This window comes from Oryza glaberrima, chromosome 12 (genome assembly GCF_000147395.1).
Source record: "Oryza glaberrima chromosome 12, OglaRS2, whole genome shotgun sequence".
Taxonomy (NCBI): Eukaryota; Viridiplantae; Streptophyta; class Magnoliopsida; order Poales; family Poaceae; genus Oryza; species Oryza glaberrima.
This window is the reverse complement of record NC_068337.1, coordinates 18,290,221-18,313,937: the sequence shown is the minus strand read 5'-3', so window position 1 is coordinate 18,313,937 and position 23,717 is coordinate 18,290,221. Positions and strand designations below refer to the sequence as shown.

Genomic DNA, 23,717 nt, shown 5'->3' with positions numbered 1-23,717 from the left:
TCACATCGATACCGCGTGATGTGTTTTGATTCTTTAAAAACGAAAGGCGACATGTGAAAGAAATCATAGCATCATCTGTTATCTATATTTTCTAATAAGCCAAAACGACTTAAGAAATAAAAATTAATTTATAGGTAAAACTTTTATATATTTGCTCGTGCCAACTTAAAAGTCAATGTTAAAAAATACGTTGAAAATATCTAAAAGTTAACTTTGAAATCAAGTTAAAAAAATATTAAAATTTAGCTTTTTTTTCTTCGACTATTAGGTCAAACCGATGGGACTCTCGGTGGCGACGCAAACCTTTTGAGAGGTGAGACGAGGCCCTGTCACGTAAAACTCCAAAACCTCAGGGTCCCATCTGCACAAGTACCCTCCCATCCAGCAGGCCCCACCACAAAATCCTTTTTCTTTTTTTCATTTTTTCTGTGCTTTTTTCTTCCTCCTTTTTTCACAGTGGCTTGCATCTGTCACCCTCCCGAGCTCCCCACTCGTCTCCACCTCCCCGCGATCCCCTCCTCCACTCCCCCCCGCGCGCTCCCATCAAGAGGAGAGAGAGTGAGAGGAGGTAGCTCTGCCACCGGAGCGGCTGCGGGGAGCGGCGGCGGTGCTCCTCCTTCCGGGGAGATCGGGGTCGCTGGTTGGATCCAAGAAACGGTAGCTTTCGGGGGTTGGTTCTTGTTTTTGGGGGAATCTTTCGGTTGGGGAGTGAGTTGGCTGATCTGTGTGTGTGTGTGTGTGCAGGGGAGGGGGATTTGCTGGCGGGGAGGAGCCGAGTAGGGAGATGAGCCGGGGGCGGTCGCCGGAGCCGCTGGATTTCTTCATCTGGACAGTCGAGGTACGCTCACCTGTGGACTCCCTCCCGTCTTCTTCTTCTTCTTCTTCTTTTTCTGATTTTCTCCACCGACTAATTTGTGTTTTGGATGCTGATTTCGTGGAAATTTAGGGGCTCTTTCGTCGCCGCATTTCAGCTAGGTGGGGCTTTAGTTCGGGGGAATTTTTTGGTAGGGGATTGGGGGGGAACATTTGATATGATTGGTCTTTCAGTTTGCAGTTGTTCAGTCAGTTCTTAGCTTTAGTAGATTGCTTGTTCGGATTTGAGGGTGGACTCGTGGGGGCCAAATTTGGAGGTACATTTTTTATATGCTGTTAATTGCCAGACTTTTTCGTAGGCAGTTCATAAGCGGTTACTGCGGTTAGTATAAATCTTTTATGTGATTTTGTAATAAAGTTCCCTGTACTTCCTGCATATCTTATGCTTTTGTTCGAGGTTTCACTTGTTTTGCACTTGTCATTCAGTAAATCATTGATCGTTTAGCTTTATAAAGCTTGTGATGGGTTCTATTGTGTTGATGCCATTGTGCTGGGGTGCAAGGAAAACCATCAGACCATATAAGATACATGTGTTTCATGCATTTGTTTGCGAGCTTTTCGTTGGCCTAGTGAATGCTGTTACATTAAGTTCAGTTAACTGGGGCGCTCTTTTGCTTTGTATTACAATCGCGTATATAATATACTTTTTTGGCACAATATGGGATAATACATCCATTGTATGATACTGATTTGTGTTGCAATGGGCATAAATGCAACCTTTTAGACATCTATATACTGTCTGACTGCATATATTACCTCTTATCTTGAGCTAGAACGCCTAAACAAAGGATAACTAGTTTGATTGTAAATATTGCAGTGCAATAGTTCGGATTTTATCTTGTTAGACATTGGGCCTATGTGCAATTCAGTTCAAGCCCTGCTAAATTTGTAGCAACCTGAACCTCCAACATAGCCCCTGCTAAGACAAAGTTTGATTAAGGACTAACCTAGAAGGCTAGCCCAAGTTTAATTCATGATGAGGAGCAGCCCAGACCAGATTTTAACTCTTGTCGAACTCAAGATATGTTTAGTATTACTTGGTTGAGTACTGCTCTGTTGGCTGAAATTGTGCTCAACTTTAAACAAGAGAGAGATTTACAAGCAGCTAACTCATGTGGTGAGCTGGTTCTCCATAAATATCTTTGTCACTAACCATCTAAAGTATTACTCCCTCTGTTCCTAAATATTAGCATTTCAAGTTTGTTTAGCAAATACTAAGGTTGAGGTAAAAGATTCCCTTTCAGTCACATCAGTGTCAGATTTGAATTGCTTGGATTACCTTTCTAAGCACCTGATTGGTTGAAAAATGGCTAGATTCCCATGCATTGGAATCAGTATCCTAGAAATGCTTATATCGTGTACAATAATTGAAACTTAGAGATGCTTATATTTGGGAACGGAGGGAGTATTATTTATCATTTAAAGTTGAGGACAGCTGTGCTCAATCATGAACAATGTATCTTCACATGCATATGTAGGTACATGCACTGTACAGCCTATCCAAAGTTTTCCAAGATTCATCCAAATGCATTATAATAAATAAAAGACGGGCTGATTGGTTTGAATTGAAATGGATCTGTTTCGAGGCACATTGACGGTGGTGAATAATACTTGAATTTTCATGTGCATCAATTGAAATGTTCCTTTCATTACAATGGAATACTTCCTCCGTTTCATATTATAAGACTTTCTAGCATTGCCTACATTCATATATATGTTAATGAATCTAGACATATATGTGTGCCTAGATTCATTAACATCTATATGAATGTGGGCAATGCTAGAAAGTCTTATAACCTGAAACGGAGGTAGTACAACTTTTCATAAGGGTTGCATGTGTTATCTAACACAAGCAGGTTTAGCATAATGTTTAAACCATATCTACCATGCCTTTTAATTTTCATGTGCCTATGCTTTCTCTTTTCGCTCTTTGTTCTTTTTGTCATTCATATCTATGTGGGTTTTGGTTCCTGTAAAATTGAAAAGGGCATCTTAGTTTCATTTAATCATTTTAAGGATCTCATCACGCGGTGATATTTACTCTGAAATAGTGTTTTCATTTGATCCTTATGTTTTGGCAATCTGTTTTTGTTCTAACTGACTAACTTGATATTTACCTATTCGCAGTTTTGAACATATAGCAGTTAGTGTCATGTGCATGATCGAAAGGGCATGTTACCTCAAGGTGCTTAATATTTACCTAAGATTATCAATTCTCTTTCAGGATGTTGGATTATGGCTTGAAGAGATAAACCTTGGCAGCTACAGGCAAGTTTTTGAGGAAAACGGTGTCAATGGAGAGTATCTTGAAAGCCTGTCGATGTTTACTACAGAACAGATTCTGCGGTTTATCAGGAGGTGCCATATGAAATGGGGAGATTTCATTACATTGTGCAAAGAGTTGAGGCGCATCAAAGGTTTGTATATTTCTGTGCCTTAGCCTTTAGTACGAAGGAATAACCATAACACATTTCTACTACTCTAAAAGCATTTTGCTGCTACATATTTTACCTTTTGTTTCTCATTTGATTTTATGATGTGCCAAGCAGTCGTCATAATCAAATTCTCTTTTCCTTTCACTAATGCCATGCTTTATGTCAAATTCGAAACCAATCAAAATACTAGTTGATTGAAGTGGTTGAAGGTCACTGTTTTAACTTTTACCCCTCAAAAGTTTTTGATGGTGCTATGCAAATTGATTCCTTTTATTTTGTTTTGATGTAAATATGAAGCACAAATAGATAAAAAACCATGATCCAATTATCAACATATATTGCATTATTCAAAAGTCAACTTTGACTAAGCATCAATATTACCTCAAAACATGCTGTGTGCCTGGTTAATTATGAATACATATCTTCGGAATGTTGGCTGAATGGATGATTATGCCGAATAGTATTATTGTGCAAGCACTTTAGGAATAATGGGGATGAGGATACTAGCAAAAGGTGATTGTGATTGGATCTGGTCCGCGTCAATAGTACTTTGAATTATGCTGCATGTTTTGCTAATTATGAATGGATATCTTTGGAATGTTGGTTGATTATGTCGAACAACATTGTTGCACAAGCACTTGGGGATAATTGGGATACTGGCAAATTAGCAAAAGGTGATTGTGATTGGATCTGGTCCCATCCTTACCATCACTTCGATCTACTTTTGGATTCTAGCATGGTACTGATGGGTATTGTAGACCAATATGTAAGACTGATCTAGAAATACACCCTTGTTACACCATTGAACTTGTCTGATGGATTAATGAACTTGCCATACAAGTCTGCAAACTTTCGGCATTCTTTGAAGAGTTCTTTCTTTCTCTTTTGGTTCTTGTAGACAGTTTAAGATGCCATGATTGCACACAGATATTGATATGTACTTCTAACTGCTCAATTGGTTGGTGTTTTGGCACTGAATGTTTATTTACCTGACGCCTGCAAAATCTAATCTCCAGTGGCCTGCCTGAAAGGGGAGCAAGAAGTCCGCAGGCCATGGTGGGCGCCGTCATGCCTATCGGTGGTGTTCGTGAGGGCGGCCAAGCGGAACCGGCAGTCCCGAGTCGTCTCCCTGAAGCTGGAGCCCTAGTACCCATCCACCGCCTCAAATCTTTGCGCATTCGCCGTTCTACCCCGCCTTCCAGCTCCTCTTGGTGGAGGCGGCACTGCAACCGCACACCGTTGGTGTGCTAGTTCCCAGTGATATGAAAGGTCTTTTGCTGTGAAGAGCAGAAGTATGCTGCTCTACTATGTTCAACCGGTCCTCTTATCCTTTTTTTTCTTGATCTGTTTTAATCATGATATATAGGGTTTGGAATAGTAACCTTGGTGTAGACAAACAAGATACATATATTGTGCAGATGGTTCCCCTTAAAAGTTTCTGCTGCTTGCAAGTCAGTCTGAGCTTGTTCTAGTAGGTATTTTTATCTTGTGAAAGATTGATCCCCCTAGAGATCTTGATCAATCTGCAGAAAATGCAGATGTTTTATTTGGTGTTGGTAAAAAAAAAAACTACTACTTCCAACATTTCTTTTATTTGATGACATTGTAGAATTAGAATCTGTCTGGTCAATCACTCAAAAACTTTGCATCATTGATACTTTTCAATTTACATGAACAAGGGAGAACCGCATCACTAAAACTTCCATTAGGAATACTTCTGTAAAATTTATCATTTGTATAAATTTTACTGATGTCTTTGTTATGAAAAAGATATCCTTGGTGGTTATATGTATCTAGACCTGGCCCTTGGGCGTGTACATTGTATCTGTACAATGTAGCAGGAGTACACGTGTATCCAGAACCTTCTGCCGTATCCAAGCAAGAGGTGTGCAGTGACTGACAGGTGGCCCGCATTAAAAGCAGGCCCACTTGTCAGCCGTAATCCTCCTCTTGCTAGCCTTCTGGATTCTGGAACCTTCTCCCACGGGGTGGACCCCACATGTCATCGTCTCAAAACAGTTACGCTGGACTTTACCGCAGGTGCACCTAGCATCTCCGCGACGAGCCAATCCAGAACCTTCTCCCCCCAAAAACCCTCGGCCACTCGTCCGCCCTCTCACTGACAGTGGGGCCCACGCGGTGGGGCCACAAGGTCAGTGACCCGTAGTAACCCCCCATCTTCTTGCTCCGCAAGGCGCACGCCATTTATACGCCTCCGTCCTCCGTCGCGCCGCACCCACAAAAACCCTACCGCCGCCTCCAAAACCCTCGCCTCGCCGTCGCCGCCGCCGCCGCCGTTGCTGTCTCCCCTCGGCGAATCCGCGGTAGCTCTCCCGCTCCCCCTCCTCGGTGGTAGGAGTAGCGGAGGAGATGCTCGGGGCCTCGAGGCGTTCCGTCTGCACCGCCGCGGCGGCGGCGGCGGCCGGGTCACGCCGCCGCGCCGCCGCCGGCGTCGCCTCCGCCGTTTCCGGGGATTCCTCCGTCTCGTCTTCCTCGGCGCCCCCACGCTCGGTACGTGCCATCTCCGGCCTTGACTTTCTCTACGGCTGCGGCTGTTTCGGGCTGGTTGCGGGTTCAGAGAGAAAATGTGGGGGCTGGTCGTGATCGCAAATTAGCGGAAATTGAGTGGTGCTTAATCTGTATAGTACTCTTGTTCGCCCATTACGTGGTATCAATTTGAGTTAATTTTGCGGTGTGTGTTAATTCAAGCTAATTCGTTGGTTTAAGTTCATCTTGTTGATTGTGATATTTAATAGTCGATTGGGGAATCATTAGATTTTTACTGTCTGATTGATTGTTTGAATTGAGTCGAGCCTTTGAGCTTCTGTATGTGATACTCACAACCCACATGTATCGTCCGATTCTCAGGTGATTAATGGGGAGCCTGGTGTCCCTCAGCTTCAGAAGAGGTTGCTCTCTGTGCTTGCTGCGCCCAAGCTTACCGGGACCGACAATGCTGCCTCCCTCAAGCTGAGGGAGGGTTCCCTTGTTGGCAGGCGATATGAATCGAGTGCTGCAGCAGTTGATTCTTCTGATACGCCACCTGTGGAGAAGCATGAGTACCAGGCAGAGGTAACTACTGGAGCAATGGCTAATGTTTTATTTTTCTTAATCAATCTCGTGTTACCAACGGTGTCATGATATTGTCCAATGTGCATGGCAGGTCAATAGGCTCATGGACTTGATTGTTCACAGCTTGTATAGCAACAAGGAGGTGTTTCTTCGAGAGCTTGTCAGGTGGGTGTCATTCAAGAACATAAGTTGTTCACTAATTGAAGTTTGTACTAATCATCATCTTGGTTTACTCTTGTGCGTTTAGTTTGATCTCTATGGTTTAATTTTTTTTAATTTCTTCATCGTGTATCTGTTTGCAGCAATGCAAGTGATGCACTTGATAAGTTGCGGTATCTTAGTGTCACTGATCCTGATCTTATAAAGGATGGTGCTGGTCTTGACATTCGCATCCAAACAGATAAGGAGAATGGAATAATAACAATCACGTAAGTATTAGTTACTTGATCAATTATGTGGCTCCTTTCTTGCAAACTCATGCCTGCATTTGCTCCTTTTTATCTTTAGTGATACTGGGATTGGTATGACGAGGCAAGAACTTGTTGATTCTCTTGGAACTATAGCAAGCAGTGGAACTGCCAAATTCCTTAAGGCACTAAAGGTGTGTTCCATTTGCACTTTGCTGATGTTACCTTCATGTCCTTATTTTTCTTTGTTTCTTATCCTGTCATATTACTAATCTTAAGTATATTATATAATAGGAGAGCCAAGAGGCTGGTGTTGACAGCAACTTGATTGGTCAATTTGGTGTTGGATTCTATTCTGCGTTTCTTGTTTCTGATAAGGTAAGATGCTATCGTGATTGTCTTTAATTAGAAGGTTAATAGCTGGCTGTTAATGACCTAGTGTTTATTTCCCATTGTCCTTGGCTGACATGTTAATATTTCATGAATATTATTTATTTTGTCTAATAGGTTGCAGTGTCAACTAAGAGCCCAAAATCTGACAAGCAATATGTTTGGGAAGGCGAGGCAGAATCTAGTTCTTACACCATTAGAGAGGAGACAGACCCAGAGAAGCTCCTTCCTAGGGGAACTCGCCTTACTCTGTACCTTAAGGTCTATTTGCTTATTTTGATATCATCCAACTCATTTTATACATGACCTGTTTCTAACTACAATTCTTGGTATTGTTTCAGCGTGAGGACAAGGGTTTCGCACACCCTGAGAAGATTCAGAAACTTGTGAAGAATTACTCACAGTTTGTTTCCTTCCCTATTTATACTTGGCAAGAGAAAGGTTACACAAAAGAGGTGAACGCTCTTCCTTTGTTAATTATTTTTTATTGGACCAATGCATCAATTTAATTGTGGCATATTTTGCTCTTTTAGGTTGAGGTCGATGAACCTGTTGAAGCTAAAGAAGGCGACGATGAGACTAAAACAGAGGTAACTGTGATATGCTTTTCTGCCAAGATAAATCTGTTATACTTAATACTTGTGCATAATTGTATTACTATGATATTAACAGGTTAAGAAAAAGACAAAAACAGTTGTTGAGAAGTACTGGGATTGGGAGCTTACAAATGAAACACAACCTATATGGGTGAGATTTGATCTGTTCAGTGTGCTAATATGTTTTTATTAATGAATGCACCCATCACTTATTGAAAATATGAAGGTTCCAAAAAAAAAACTGAAGTTTTTTTTTTCATTCTCTGTTTATGGTAGCTTCGGAACCCTAGAGAGGTATCAACTGAGGAGTACAATGAGTTTTACAAGAAGACATTCAATGAGTACATGGATCCCTTAGCATCCTCACACTTTACTACAGAGGTATGTCTGATTGCATTTGATTAGTTATCAGTTGATTCTTTCTTTTTGTCAATTGAACCAGAATCAAGGTTGATATAGGTAGCAGTGCAGTTATTTTGATGATATGTTCATTGTGCATGACTATTCTATGAAGACAAGTTTTTTTTCATGCTTATACATTTGACAAATTTAACCAAACTTGCGATATCACAGTATTCTGTAACTGCTGTGACCAAATTAATATCTTCATACTATTCTTTCACAAAGAGTCAAAGACACACGAGTGCTATTCATCAGGCAAACATATTTATATACAGGAACAGATAATAGTTCATCCTTTGTTAACACTAACTCAGCTGGTAAAGTTATGTAATACATGTCTATTGCTGCATATGCGACTCTTCATTTCAATTATGGTGGTTCTATTCAAATATTTTTTTGGATATCCACAAGCATGCGAATGTTTGGTTTTGTAACATTGTATTGCATTATTCAGTGAAAATGATATTGTGATCAGTGCGGCAAAGATGCCAAACTGGTTCATCTTTTTGGTTAGAATTGCGCCGATCTCCATGTGATAGTTCATTTATCTTTATGGGTTGGCACCAATATAGCACATCTGTCTATCTCACGGTAAAACTGTGCCTGATTGCACTTCACAGGCTCACTTGGCTGTGCTTGATTTTATTCATGCAGGGGGAAGTAGAATTCAGATCTATTCTCTATGTGCCTGCTACAAAGAAGGAGGATATAACTGATAGGAAGACCAAAAATATCAGGCTTTATGTTAAGCGTGTGTTTATATCAGACGACTTTGATGGGGAACTGGTATGCTTAATACACAGCAGCTCTTCATGATTCTTTGTCAAGTTTTAGATAACCATGGAAATCTGACAATAAAAAAATGTTATTGATCAGTTCCCAAGATACCTGAGCTTTGTGAGGGGTGTTGTTGACTCAAATGACCTTCCATTAAATGTTTCTCGTGAGATCCTGCAAGAAAGCCGAATTGTAAGTGTTAATGAATGGTTTTCTGTCTATGTCTTGTACATTTCTATCATGATCTTCTAACATTGATTTATCTTTCCTTTTTTTCTTCCTTCTTGTTTGTTACAGGTGCGTATAATGAGAAAGAGGTTGGTGCGAAAGGCCTTTGATATGATACTTGGCATCTCTTGTAGCGAAAACAGAGATGTAAGTTGTTTACTTTCCTTTTGTGCATGATGCCTCTGTTCTCTCCCTTATCCTTCAGTAGTTCAGTTCTCACCTGAAATTTACTGTAGGACTATGAAAGGTTCTGGGAAAACTACGGCAAGTTCTTAAAGCTGGGTTGCATGGAAGACAAGGAAAATCACAAGAGAATTGCTCCTTTGCTCCGATTCTTTTCTTCTCAAAGCAATGAAGAATTAATTAGCTTGGATGAATACGTGGAAAATATGAAACCTGAGCAAAAGGACATTTACTACATTGCTGCGGACAGTTTGAGTAGTGCAAAACATGCTCCTTTCCTGGAGAAGCTCAATGAAAAAGAGTACGAGGTATGTACTGTGAATAGCTTACCATGTTTGCAGACACATGATCATATTTCTTAATTATATTTTGCTATTGGATTCTGGGCTTTATTGAATGCATTCATTGCCCATGCAAACTTTGCCCTGAAAGGCAAATATAGTTTACTGGCCTTCAGGGCCTGTTGAATTTCATAGTTGAGATGCCTTATATTTTCCCAAATACTGGAACAAACATGCTTGTTTTTGCTACTATCTCACTGACATCTAGCCATCTAGAAGGCTTTAGCCGGAGAACCCAATGGCAAAAACAGTGTTGCAGTACTGCTGAATGGCAAAAACAAAGTTTCTGTATTTGTTTACATGTCTTACTGATTAACGCTTTTACCCAGAAATGAGTTGATTCACTTCATCACTTGTTTCCTTTTTGTGACGGTTCTAACTTGTGTATATTTTGTAGGTTCTATTTTTAGTTGACCCAATGGATGAAGTGTCTGTCACAAATCTGAACTCGTACAAGGATAAGCGTTTCGTTGATATTAGCAAGGAAGACTTGGACTTAGGTATGCATACACAATCTTTGAAACCTCCTACTGTTTGAAAATAGTTGTTTTGCCACATGAGAATTATTATTGTCCTTCATTATGGCAAGACTTGTTTATATTTCACCCTTTTAATATAATGAATAGAGCCCTGTATGTCTTGTTTATATAATAAATGTAGGCAATGTCGTAACCTTGCAGAATTGGGACAATTACCTCATTTCAGTCGTGTAAATCTTTTTTCCTGATTTCTGATTTTCATCTATAATGTAACTTAGGTGATAAGAATGAGGAAAAAGAGAAGGAGATCAAGCAGGAATACAGCCAAACATGTGACTGGATCAAGAAACGCTTGGGTGAAAAGGTTGCTCGAGTTGATATATCAAACCGTCTCAGCTCATCACCATGTGTTCTAGTTGCAGCTAAGTTTGGTTGGTCTGCGAACATGGAAAGGTTAGTCTCTATCATGTTGACCTTTCTAGCACATAATTCTTGTAACTTAAAGTTCTTAATAGTATTGTTGTGTTAACAGGTTGATGAGAGCGCAATCTATGGGTGACATGTCATCTCTGGATTTCATGCGTTCTAGGAAAGTTTTTGAAATCAACCCAGAGCATGAGATCATCAAGGGCTTGAATGTAAGTGTTCGGTCTGCTGTTTGCACTTCGCGCTTGTAATTTCCTGATAGTCCTTATGGGTTCCTTTTTCCTCCTCAATGCAGGCTGCCTGCAGAGCCAACCCTGATGACCCAGAAGCTCTAAAGGCTGTAGATATCCTGTTTGAAACTTCTATGATCTCTAGTGGCTTTACAGTAAGTACACCTGATTGCCTTCTTTTCCATCAAATAACCCTGGTCCATTTGATATGATAGGATATTCCGCCTTACCGTTTGTGCATGTTTTCTATACTGAATGTCGTAATCTGTTTAAATTTCATCAATTTGTGTCATCTCATTTGTGGTATCATATTGCAGCCTGACAACCCTGCTGAGCTAAGTGGGAAGATATATGAGATGATGAGCACAGCTATGGCCAGCAAGTGGGCCTCGCACGCTCAACCCGCTGAGATGAACCTGCAGCGAGACTCACCTGTCAGCTCTGAGCCGATTGAAGCCGAGGTGATTGAGCCGGAGTTGGTGGACGATAGCCAGAAGAAATAAGGGAATCGTCGAGTTTTGCCTCAAGTTCTATAAACCTTAGGTTCTTTTTCGGATCCATTTCATACGATTATGCCGTCCTCCCAGAATATTGTAGCTTAATTTTGTTGCCGAAACGCTGAGAATTTTTTTTTTTCAGTTTGGTTGAGCGGCCAGTGCAATGAGCTGTGTGTTAAACCAATAGGATTGTGTTATGTTAGGAATAATGGTTTCTTTGCTAGGAACAATTACTTTGAAACAATCCTTTGCTCTCCAATTTTTCCATTGCTCACTTATCTCCTGCGCAAGTAAAACATGATCAAGTATTAGTATAAAATTCAAGCAATATTCGTCCTGCTCTAAATTTCTTATTGGTATATATTGCTTGAATTTCTATTAAGTAATGCAAGGAATCGCCTCTTAAAATGATTTATGGTCAGATTTGTTTTTTCTCTACTTTGTCTCTTAGTGTATTGTCATATTGCTCTTCTAGCATTGACATTGGTCATCAAAGAAAGACACTTGTAGACTATAGTAAAGATATTCCAATCCAGTATGTACTGTCCATTTTAAACGTAGTCATTAGACTTTTGATCGTTTGTTTTTTTTTTCTAACTTTGATCATTTGATCATTTGTCTTATTTGAAATTTGTTTATGATTAGTATTTTTATTAAAATTAAATGATAAAACATGAATAGCACTTTAGCGTGACTTATTTTTATTTTAAATTTTTTTCAAATATTAGTATTTTTATTAAAATTAAATAATAAAATATAAATAGTACTTTAAGCGTGACTTATATTTTTCTTTAATTCTAAAAAAATTTAAATAAGACGGGAAATTAAAATTGGACATGAAAACTTATGGCCGAGCTTAAAATGAAACGGAGGGAGTATCTGCATAGGACCTATAGATGTTCTACAGATGTTTATAACCAGCAAAACATTCATTAAATTGAGTGATCATCTACATTCATCATGTATTAAGAAACATCTTTATTTAAGAAGCCAAACTCACCTGAGTTGGCCTGGTTTGATAGGCTTGCTCAATTTGTTGCCTAAATCAACCGTACCAAAATAATTTTAGTGCAATGTTTCTCTTGATATAAATACAAGTCTATAGTCTTAGAAGACAATAGTCAGAAAAAGAAAAAGACAGTCGCCCCAAGTGTCTATGACTGGTCCTGCTATTAAAACAGAACAAGCACAAAACACCCCTAAAAAATGGTCTTCTAAGCGATGCCTCTAAGGAGGAAATGACGCTAGCGCGCCGCCAAGGGGAGAATCAGGATGTGGTTTTCACCTAAAGAAACCAATGAGAGATAAGAGAAAATGTGGCAACGCCCCAAGGGGAAAGTGGCGCCTCATCTGTGACGGCCTATAGTTTAGGCCCGATTGAGATGAGAGTCATCCATGACGGGCTATAATTTAGGCCCGATTAAGGTGAGAGTCATCCGTGACGGACTATAGTTTAGGCCCGTTAGAGATGAGAGTCATCCGTGACGAGCTATAGTGTTGGCCCGATTGAGATGTGTGTCATCTGTGACGGCCGGATGCCTGATTGAGATATTTTACCATATTAGTGACCTTTGCTCTGTGACGTGGGCCCTACCCGATAGAGATGAGGCTTGTCGCCCGTTACAGACGACCGAACCCATGCTAGTGGCTCAATCTTTCTCTAAACTTGAAATTGTACCGGCGTGAACGTAGCCGCCAACTCCCGCGCCAATGGTTACATATCCGTTTCAGCAGAAACCACTAGCTAATCCCCTTTAACGCACAGCTACCACGTCGACGCCTCATCGCTGGCCAGCCTTCAGGGTAGGATCTCAACCTCCGGCGCACTCCAATTCGATCCACATAGTTGGGTTGGAGAGGGAGAGGGTGTGAGAGAAGTAGGGCTGGATGTCGAGCTGGCTCGGCTCGGCTCGGCTCGGTCTGGGGTTATCCTAACGAGCTAGAAACCCAGCTCGGCTCGGCTCGTTTGAAAGCTCGAGCCAGCTCGTTAGGCTCGTGAGCTTTGGGGGCAGCCGACGACCATGGAGGCACGGAAGCAACTCAACCTCGCCGGCACCTTGACAGCTTGCCGGCGACCATGGGGAGGAGCTTGACGGCAGAGGAAACGAGCTTGAGCTCGCCGACGACCACGTGGAGGAGCTTGACGGCGGAGGAAACGAGCTTGAGCTCGGCGGCGACCACAGGGAGGAACTTGGTGGCGGAGGGGACGAGCTCGAGCTCGCCGGCGACCACGGGGAGGAACTTGGCGGTGGAGGGGACGAGCTCGAGCTCGCCGGCGACCACGGGGAAGAGGGCGATGGAGGGGACGAGCTCGAGCTTGCCGGCGGCGTTAGGCACAGGGGGAGGGACGGAGAGCGGCGGCGGCGCGTGGGACGAGCTCGAGCTCGAGCTCGCCGACGGAGTCAGGCGTGGGGGCAAGGAGAGGCGAAGAGCGGCGGGCCGATGGCGTCGGGCGCTGGGGTTGGGTAGCGGCATCAGTCACTGGGGTGGAGGCGCAGAGCGGTGGTGCTGGGGTGGGGGAGACGAGGAGCTCAGCCGCCACCACCAGGGAAGGGGGAAGGGAAGCTAGGGTTTTGGTTTTTGGTCTATTGGGCCTTCTAAATAAATGGGCCTATGGGCTTTGTGGCCTAGCAGCCTGGCTCGTTAAGGCTCGCGAGCCAGCTCGAGCTGGCTCGTTATCTCTAACGAGCTAAACTTCCAGCTCGGCTCGTTAGGAAAATCAAACGAGCCGAACTTGTCACGAGCCGAGCGAGCTAACGAGCCACGAGCTTCCCGTGCACCCCTAGAGAGAAGAATGGATCCCCTCTCCCCCGCATTCGCTCGTCCAACGTGTCCATCTTGTTGCGGCAAGCTGCCGCCGCAAAAGGACTGACTCCTGAAAATAAGCTTGTCGCAACTTTCAAAGCCTACATCATGGCGCTACCGTCGTTGCCGCCTCAACCAGGCTGTCCGTGTTCGAACGGGCCGCCTGGCCGTGTCGCCGTCGCCTTCGTCCTTCCACCGCGACAGCCTCCTCACCGCTGTGCCCTCCCACCATGGCAGGCTCGCCGGCATACCGTTTCCACGCTGTGCTCACCTGCCTCCCGCCGTCGAGATCACCCACGCCTGCTGTCGCTCGCCACGACTCCTCCCTCTGGCCGACTACTGCCGTCGCCCACACCGGCCTCTTGCCGCTAGTTGTGCTGGCCGGCTGCTGCCATCACCTATGTAGACCCCTGCCACCAACCGTGCTAGCCGCCACAGCCATCGCCCGTTCTTCCCGCCGGCCTATCGTATTACCGAAATTTGATAGTGTTGGTTTTGTTTGGACTTATGCTTTTATCAATTTTTGATAGAGTTTTAAGATTGAACTTTTAGAAATAGAAAAATTTAATAAGGTGGCAATGATTAAAGTGTGTTTAGTTTGTTGTCTGACTTATACTTGGTAAGGTTAAAAGTATCAACAAACTAAGGTTAAAATGTGTTTGATGTTTGGGTTCTATATTGCCACGCTCGAGATTTGATTCAAACACGCGGTTAATCCACATTATTTTCAAACGGACCATTCGAACATCGGATTATCGTACGAGCAATGAAAAAAAAATTTCAAGCCCTTTGCAGAATTCTCAAAAAAAAAAAAACCCTTTGCAGAAAAAAAAGAAAAAGAAAAACCCATCCAATCCAACGAACAGTAGTACATCCTCGGAGACGGAGTCGTCGACGGTCAAATCTGCAAAAGCGAAAGCCGCCCACTGCAACAAGTCCGCAACCACCGATGCCCCACCCGTGGGCCCAGCCATCCATCCATTCCGCGTTTTCCCCGCCCACCGGTCAAACCGGTCACCCTCCCCACTACAGCCGGTCACCCCACTCTCCCCCACTTGATAATAATAATTACTCCGTAATTAAATAATTTCGTTTTGGAGCTCGACCTGGACTCCATTACTCGCAGAAAAGTCAAATCCAATCAAATCAAAATCCAACCCAACTGCGCCGAGGAGGACGGACCAACTCCGGCTACTCCCCGCCGCCGCCGCCGCCGCCGCCGCCGCCGTCGGCAGGAGGAGGAGGAGCTAGGTCGCCGCCCCGCCCCACATCGAGGTGAGCTTCTTCTGCCAACGCTCTCTCCGACGAGGTCTCCGCCCGATGGATGGGGTTGGAATGGATCCGGCTCGTCGGCGAGCGAGCGAGCGAGATTCGTGATTCGATGAGCGATTGATGCCGCCTACTTGTGCAGGGTTAGGGTTTGCTTTGTGTTTGCCCGACGCGAGGAGGATGGGGACCTCATCGGGAGCCAACTTCCACCAGCAGCAACCGCAGCAGCCGCCCCCGCCGACGTCCTCCGCCACGGCCGCGGCAGGAGCAGCGGCGGTGGCGCAGGGGATGCTGCCGCCGCGGAGGCCCACGGGGCTGCAGACCTCGCTGTCGCTAGCCTCCTCGGAGCAGGTCGGCTCGCCGGAGATGCAGGAGCCGGGTTCGAATTCCGACCAGGGGCACGACTCCGCCACCGAGAGCGCCAGCTCCAGGGAGACGTGGCCCGCCGAGCCCAACCACGGTAGTGCGGCCGCCGCCGTGGCCGCCTCCACCGCCGCTAGCGGCGGCGGTGGTGTTGTTGGTGGAATTGGTGTTGGTGTGAGGATCGTGGACAAGGAGAAGGAGGTGGGGAATGGTATCCCCAAGCTGCAGGTGATCCGCGGGTCATCCCGCCTTGATCGGATGTTGCTGCGGGAGGTTGCCCGGGAGAGGGTCGATCTAGTTGCTGAGAAAATGAAGGTGATGCCGGAGGAGCACTTGGAGGACATGAAGAACGAGCTCAGGTCGATTCTGGAGGGCACGGGTGGTTCTCACCATATCGAGGAGTTCCTGTATCTCCAGAAGTTTGTGCAGAGTAGGGGCGATCTCACCCAGACCATGCTCTCGATGGCGCATCATGTGCAGCTCGAGATCCTCGTCGCGATCAAGACTGGAATCCAGGCGTTCTTGCACCCCAGCGTTACCATTCCTCAGAACCGCCTGGTGGAGGTCTTCTTGTACAAGAGGTGCCGGAACATCGCTTGCCAGAGTGCCCTCCCTGCGGAGGAGTGTAGATGCAATGTTTGTTCTAACAGGAATGGGTTCTGTAACCTCTGCATGTGTGTGATCTGCAACAAGTTTGATTTCGAGGTCAACACATGCCGCTGGATTGGGTGTGATTTCTGCTCTCACTGGACTCACACGGACTGCGCGATTCGTGATGGCCAGATTGGGATGGGTCAATCCATTAAGAGTGGTACTGGTCATGCTGAAATGCTTTTTAGGTGCCAGGCTTGCCAGAAAACATCGGAGCTGTTAGGTTGGGTTAAGGATGTCTTCCAACAATGTGCTCCTGGTTGGGACAGGGATGCTTTGTTACGTGAGCTTGAGTTTGTCTGCAAGATATTCCGTCTAAGTGAAGACTCAAAAGGGAGGAAGTTGTTCAGGAAATGTGCAGATCTGATTGAAAGGTTACGGAATAGCCCCGCGGATGCTATCAATCCTCGGATGATACTGCAGGTGCTCCAAGGTATGAATATTATCCTTAACTGAGACTTGCATTAGCACTTGATTTGCTGGTATCCTATTAGCATGTATCTGCTTCTTCATTTACTAAATTCTCTATATAAGCCTTCTTAATTCTGTATATTGATTAGTGGTACTGTACACATGTATTATTGTAGGCTTCTATTACCACCCTCTTAATTCAGTTGAAAGCTTATACATTCCTGTGATATAGGTGGTCAGCAAAATGTATTTAGCTATTCAAATTATACAGCAATATGTGTCCACCCTTGTTTGCAGATCTATTGCTCTACATTACAAGAGCATGTATTCTGAGGGTCTGATTGTTATTTGCTTCCTGATTTTGTTTTCACACTTACATGTGCTTGTTTATCAAAATAAACTACCTTGGTCTGGTTATTGTTGCTACCTTGCTGGGGCTAATTTCTTATAATCTTATTTGTGTCTTTTGTGTGATTAATCCCTTTGTAAACGATTCAGAACAACTTATTCATATGTATGCTAGCACTCAGAATGAGTGTTGACACCATGTAGGCTGGCCTAGTTCTATTTAATATTATTTTCCCCTCGAGCCTGTTATGGCCATGACTCACGAAATTGTTTACTGCAAATATCCAGGCAAACAGCCCACTGTAAAATCCTGAACTATGTTCTGTATTGTTTAGAATGCACGTATGCTTCAGATTTGTGTCTGTACTAAGTCAACCTGCACTCCAAGTTGATTGTAAAGCTATTTATTATGCCATTGATGTGGGGCTGGAATTTGGAGCACATTTATCTTGTGGTTGAATGATGACAGAAAGAACTAGTTGTTGCATTTAGAATTCTTCAAGTTCATTGCCATGGGATGTTGGGAAACTGTGGGTATTAGTTGCTTGTTGAACTCCTATGTGAAATGTGTGTTTTGGCCAAGCACTTTATGGATCAATACATGCCTTTTGCTCTTGCTCCACACCTAGAATCCTATATTGCACAGTTCTTGTTACTTGGTATTCTAAATTTTTATGTGCATCACTGATTTTGGTTTCTTAGATTTGATTCATTAACACTGAACTACGCTTACGTTTTGACAGAGCTCGAGTTGGATTCCCCCAAGAGCACAGAAAATGAAGAAATAGGGCGCTTGATCACTCCCCAGGAGGCCTGTAATCGTATTGCAGAGGTTGTCCATGAAGCCGTTAAAAAGATGGAGCTTGTTGCTGAAGAGAAAATGCGACTCTACAAAAAGGCTCGCATTGCTGTGGAGGCCTGTGACCGGGAGCTTGACGAGAAGGCCAGAGAGCTTCAGGAGCTGAAGGCCGAGAGGCTGCGCAAGAAGCAGCAGGTGGATGAGCTAGAGAGCATTGTCCGGTTGAAGCAGGCCGAGGCCGAGATGTTCCAGCTGAAGGCAAACGAGGCCCGTCAGGAGGCCGACAGGCTCCAGAGCATCGCGCTTGCCAAATCCGAGAGGGCCGAGCAGGACTACGCCAGCCTATACCTGAAGCGCCGCCTGGAGGAAGCTGAAGCAGAGAAGCAGTTCCTCTTCGAGAAAATAAAGTACCAGGAGACCCAGAGGCCCATGCAGGCGAGCGGCAGCGGCGCTGGCGATTCATCGCAGACGCCCATGCTCTCCAAGATTCACGACCTCCTCAAGAACGTCCGCAGCATACCGCCGAAGACGGAGGGGCATCAATGAAAACAAAGAGCAGCAGAGCTGCATACGGTTCAGGTTGGTGAATCTTAGGTGTCCTCGTGCTGATGTACTCCTACGCTGATTTCCTTCGGTGTAAATTGTTAGCAAAAGTCGTTGTAACAATATTATTGGAGCTAACGGTGTGCCATCGTAGGATCCAATATATACTTAGCTTCGGTGTTTGCAGTTGAGCATGGATGAGAAATAGCTGAAGCACCCTGTACTCTGTAATAGCCAAAAAAAGAACTTCTATCATGTATGACCATTTCTGACATTGTTAGATCGAATAATTTGTGTTGTAACTTCTGTACGTAACCCTGTCATTTACTATTTGGTTAAATGTGAAATTGTGAATCTTCATGAGGAGACATACTTCTGGAAAAGCCTGCGTGATCCAAGAGAAGTGTCAGTCTGTACCACACTGCACTGGCAGCTCCCATGGCTGGGCTGTGTTTAGTTCACGCTGAAGTTTGGTTGAAATTGGTACGATGTGATAGAAAAGTTATGTGTATATGAAAGATTTGATGCGATGGAAAGTTGGAAGTTTGAAAAGAAAAACTTTGGAACTAAACAGGACATGGTCCTTAGGGGGTGTTTGGGAACTAGGGACTAAAGTTTAGCCCCTCTCTCCCAAACACTCTCTTAAATGGCTGGTACAAGGAGAGTAGCATCCACCATACATACAATCCTGGAAATGTGAATGAAGCTAAACTTGTGAGATTTGTCTCTTCTTCTTGGTGGGCATGAATGTGATCATGTGATGATGACCCACATGGCTTTTGTGCAAATGTGAAACCTAGAATTGTGTTCTGCCCCCATATTCCTACCCTTGTGACACCTAATATTCCACTATCTCAGCCATGCTCCTCTGCCTCTCATTACTCCCTTTTTGACAACACTCAACAGTTTTCTGCTGATGATTGATAGTATATTGACAAGTTCTATATTGTTTTGAAATTCAGGGACTGAAATTGATCTTTTTTAGGGGACAAATTGAAAACAAACAAATTCAGGGACTGAAATTGATTTTTTTTCAAGAGTTAACAAAACAAATGGAACCATATCAACAGATCAAATATAGATTTGCCATTCTACAAATTAATCAGCTGTTTCTGGATGAATCATTTTGTGGCACATGTCAAGCAAGCACCACTAGATCTATGCGTCATTTCCACTTTGGCATGCCCAAAATTTTTTTGACGTATACGGACACACATTTGAAATATTAAATGTAGTATAATAACAAAACAAATTATATAATCCACTGGTAAACTGCGAAGTGAATTTATTAAGCCTAATTAATCTATCATTAGCAAATATTTACTGTAGCATTATATTATCAAATCATAACGTAATTAGGCTCAAAAGATTCATCTCGCAATTTACATGCAAACTGTACAATTGATTTTTTTCGTCTATATTTAATATTTTATACATGTGTCTAAATATTTGATGTGACGGAATTTTTGGAAGTTTAATGTTGACTAAACACAGCCAGTCCAAAGATGTAGGGCATATGGCAATGACACGTCGCCCACGCATCAATGTGACATTAATCACATTATCGCCTTGTTTTGAGCGTGCCCTAGTGCTCCTACTCCTATTGCCCTTTCAATCTCTCTTCTGCAAACGCACGCATTCGCTAGCTGCATTTAACACAAACCTAGGAGAGTTAGTAGCTCAAAGCTAGCATCATGCAGTGCAGGGCACGTCTTGGCAAAGCATGCGAGCACGCGACACCTCTTTCTCGTGAGTAAATTTACTCTGTTTTTTTGCGAAATTCAATGTGATGACACGTTGGATCAGCCATTAAATTCTAATCATAATCGCAGGATCAGCGCGAAATCTGAAGGCGACATGATCGCACGAAGGTTCTCGTGCAGGGGATTTCCTGTGCACCTGTTTCAGTTGCTTACTTTAGAAGATAAATTTCGGCCGAATAGGGCTTCGGTAAATCGACATTGGATGCAATTTTTAACTTGTTTTTGCCTTTTGATGTTTATGTTCTTGTTAATTTGTCCTTGATGAGGCACTATTTTTTTTCTATAATAAATTATTCACCGGATTATTTTCTATGCTTCGAAAACTACGTTCTCTTAAAAAACTTTCTTCTACTTTATTGCTATTAGATCACTTGACTTGAGCTATTTGTTTAGTTTATTTCTCATAAATTATATAACATTCCTATAATCAAGCAGATAATTTATGCAACAATACAATAAAAAATCTAAATCAAACAAAGGCAGCATTTCTTATATGTCGATGCGATTGATAAAAACCCTACTCTTATACTACATTCGTTCTAAAATAATTTCATTTTTAGAACGAAGGAAGTACCTTTTATTATTTTATTTTTTTGAAAATAAGGTTTTATGTTTCGAGTACTAGGCACTAATAATATGCATGCTGCTTGTATAGTTAAAATTCATGCAACTTGAATAGCAAAGACATCTAAAAAAAGCTATTCCTTCTAGAGATAAAGCATAATATACAAACATATGTGGCCTCATACTTTCGCTTATATTTATACCTATCAGCTAAAAATTGAATTTTCAACCTTAAGTTTGAAGCTGATTTTAGGTTTTTTTATCAAAGTATAAAAATTTTATTTACAAATTATTTTTCGTTTACAAATATATCGTTTGACTTATACCACCAACAAATCAAACGATGGGGCCAGATGTAGTTTGTTGGGAGGGCCATGGTGTGAAGCCATTTTCCACCAAATTAAAGCTGGTCTTGGCGTGCACCTGTAAAATATACTATTGCTCACTTGTTGGGAAAGAACACTTTCCAGTGATGATGGCAATAATAACTAGATGAATTAAAAAAAAGAGGATGCAAGAAAGCTACAGGCACTGCCCACAGATGACCCCACATTCCCACTAGCTCAGTTGATTACTCTCTCCATCCATTTCAAGTTTTTTATGTTCAACCTCTAACCGTCTTATTTAAAAAATTTATAAAAATAATTAAAAATAAGACACGTCTAAAATAATATTCATATTTTATTATCTAATAAAAATACTAATCATAATTTTTTAAATAAAATAAATGGTTAAATATTTAACGCAAAAAATTATGGCTGTAATTAAAAATGATAAAATGGGAAAGGGGGGGGGGGGGGAGTACTATTTTTTCCACTATAAAATGGCCCATCGATGGCGCCATCTTATCTCTCATGTCGACGACAACACAACTGATCAACCTCGCCGGTGAGCAGCTAAAGCTAAGCTGAGGTTAGCCATGGCGGCGGCGATGGGGTTGGAGAGGAAGGCGAAGGTGGCGGAGGTGGCGCTGCGGTGCGCGGTGTGCGCCCTGGCGGCGCTGGCGGCGGCGCTGGTGGGCACGGGAAGCCAGACGAGGACCTTCTTCTCGCTGGAGAAGAAGGCCAGGTTCACGGACATGAAGGCGCTCGTCCTCCTCGTCGCCGCCCACGGCGCCGCCGCCGTGTACAGCCTGCTCCAGCTGGCGCGGTGCGCCGCGTCCGCGGCGTGGAAGGGCGGCAGCAATGGCGGCGCGGCGGTGGTGGCGTGGTCGGTGTTCTCGTGCGACCAGGCGGTGGCGTACGCGCTGATGGCGGCGACGGCGGCGGCGCTGCAGTCGTCGGTGGTGGGGAAGCGCGGGCAGCCGGAGCTGCAGTGGATGCCTGTCTGCGGCCTCTACGGCGCGTTCTGCCGCCGCGTCGGGGAGGGCCTCGCCGCCGCCGTCGCCGCGGGCCTCGCCGCCGTGCTCCTCGCCGCCGTCTCCGCGTTCAACCTGTTCCGCCTCTACGGCGGCGGCGGCGGCGGCCGCAAGAGCAGCGCCGGCGCCGTCTCCGGCAATGGCGCGAACACGTGGTAGGCAAGGCTAGTTTAGCTGCTTCGATGGAGTTTAATTTCTTTGTAGTTTCAGAATTAAATTAAGCGAGACTGGCTCACTGACACGTAATTAAGTTCGTTAAATCGTTGGTAATAACTGTTATGGGCTTATGGCTGTGGATGATAATAATTAAGTCAGATTTGCCGACGACCAAATCGCCTGTTTAATACTCCCTCCCTCCATCCTAAATATAAATAATTTTGGTTGGACGTGACATATCCTATTACAATAAATCTAAACATGAAAGCTGTCTAGATTCTCTGTACTGGAAAGTATCACATTTAACCAAAATTTTTTATATGGAGTACTGGTTAATGACATATTAAGGTTGGTGTCTTTTTTTTTTAAAGACTATTAAGGTTGGTGTCGGCGTGAATCAATCGATGGACACCGTGTGAGTGCGGCAGGCACGTCCGCATGCGTGAGTCCACTCAAATCGCCTTCTGTTAGTGGGTCTCAAATCTCGTACCACTTCACGTATACTTTCCCTGTCTAAAAAAACAAACCCTGATTTCCGTATCCAACGTTTAACCATCCGTCTTATTTAAAAAAAATATGAAAAAAATTAAAAAGATAAGTCACGCATAAAGTATTAATCATGTTTTATCATCTAACAACAATGAAAATACTAATTATAAAAAAATTTCATATAACAGACAGTCAAACGTTGACACGTAAACCTAGCGTTTTGACTTTTTTGGACACAAGGAGTAGCTCCTAATCTAATATACTCAAAATTTAACAAATGTTTATATTTGAGTATGTAACTTACGCATACTACAACAAATAGTTATATTTCAAGAAAAACCTATAGATCCTCACCGTCACGGTAAATTAAGAAAGACACTTATAGATAGTGGTGGACCTAGAAAACTTTCCAAGCACATGAAAACTCAAATATACCTAATATTTGCTATAATATTTTTAACTTTAATTCTTTCAAAAAAAATAAAATTTTAACAGTGTATTTGACAGTGAGCCCAGATGGTGGCTCCACGCTGCTTATAGAGCAAACCGATGTAGATGGACGAAGCACTAAACTACGGCAAAGGTAGAGAAAAAGGACCATTCGAGTAGCTAATTAATTATATGTTGGATCGTAGTAAGATATTTTCATGTAATACCATGGTCTCTACGTGTTTAGTAGGTTTAGAGATCAATTAGTTTTTTAAAGACGAGATGTACTATAATTGCACTTGAACTTAAGTCTGTCGGTTAGACCATGTGGCCAATGCCGATCAGATTGTAGACCGCCCATTTGTGACCTGGTCGGATTTTTAGGTTGTTGATCAAACCGCCCCTACATGGATAGCCATACTGGCCTCACTACA

The 23,717-nt window shown here is 43.3% G+C and overlaps 4 protein-coding genes across 4 annotated transcripts; all 4 read left to right on the top strand.

The window, feature by feature from the left end:
• Positions 1-460: 460 nt before the first annotated feature.
• Positions 461-4,763, top strand: LOC127757014 (uncharacterized). Its single transcript, XM_052282421.1, has 4 exons — positions 461-657; positions 745-838; positions 3,098-3,290; positions 4,325-4,763. The coding sequence occupies exons 2-4, from the start codon at positions 785-787 to the stop codon at positions 4,453-4,455; spliced, it is 378 nt and encodes a 125-aa protein (XP_052138381.1). The 5' UTR covers positions 461-657; positions 745-784; the 3' UTR covers positions 4,456-4,763.
• A 769-nt stretch (positions 4,764-5,532) lies between these two features.
• Positions 5,533-11,580, top strand: LOC127757013 (heat shock protein 90-6, mitochondrial). The gene is made up of 20 exons (XM_052282420.1): positions 5,533-5,819; positions 6,177-6,380; positions 6,472-6,545; positions 6,683-6,808; positions 6,888-6,981; positions 7,082-7,165; positions 7,295-7,438; positions 7,519-7,632; positions 7,711-7,767; positions 7,850-7,924; positions 8,050-8,154; positions 8,830-8,961; positions 9,052-9,144; positions 9,250-9,327; positions 9,417-9,671; positions 10,102-10,204; positions 10,462-10,636; positions 10,716-10,821; positions 10,905-10,994; positions 11,157-11,580. The coding sequence occupies exons 1-20, from the start codon at positions 5,679-5,681 to the stop codon at positions 11,340-11,342; spliced, it is 2,436 nt and encodes an 811-aa protein (XP_052138380.1). The 5' UTR covers positions 5,533-5,678; the 3' UTR covers positions 11,343-11,580.
• Positions 11,581-15,238: 3,658 nt separating this feature from the next.
• Positions 15,239-18,835, top strand: LOC127757509 (OBERON-like protein). Its single transcript, XM_052283034.1, has 3 exons — positions 15,239-15,416; positions 15,553-16,857; positions 17,927-18,835. Exons 2-3 carry the CDS (start codon positions 15,591-15,593, stop codon positions 18,526-18,528), a joined length of 1,869 nt encoding a protein of 622 aa, XP_052138994.1. The 5' UTR covers positions 15,239-15,416; positions 15,553-15,590; the 3' UTR covers positions 18,529-18,835.
• A 2,869-nt stretch (positions 18,836-21,704) lies between these two features.
• Positions 21,705-22,813, top strand: LOC127757830 (CASP-like protein 2B1). The gene has a single exon (XM_052283415.1). It carries the CDS (start codon positions 21,772-21,774, stop codon positions 22,366-22,368), a length of 597 nt encoding a protein of 198 aa, XP_052139375.1. The 5' UTR covers positions 21,705-21,771; the 3' UTR covers positions 22,369-22,813.
• Positions 22,814-23,717: the final 904 nt, after the last annotated feature.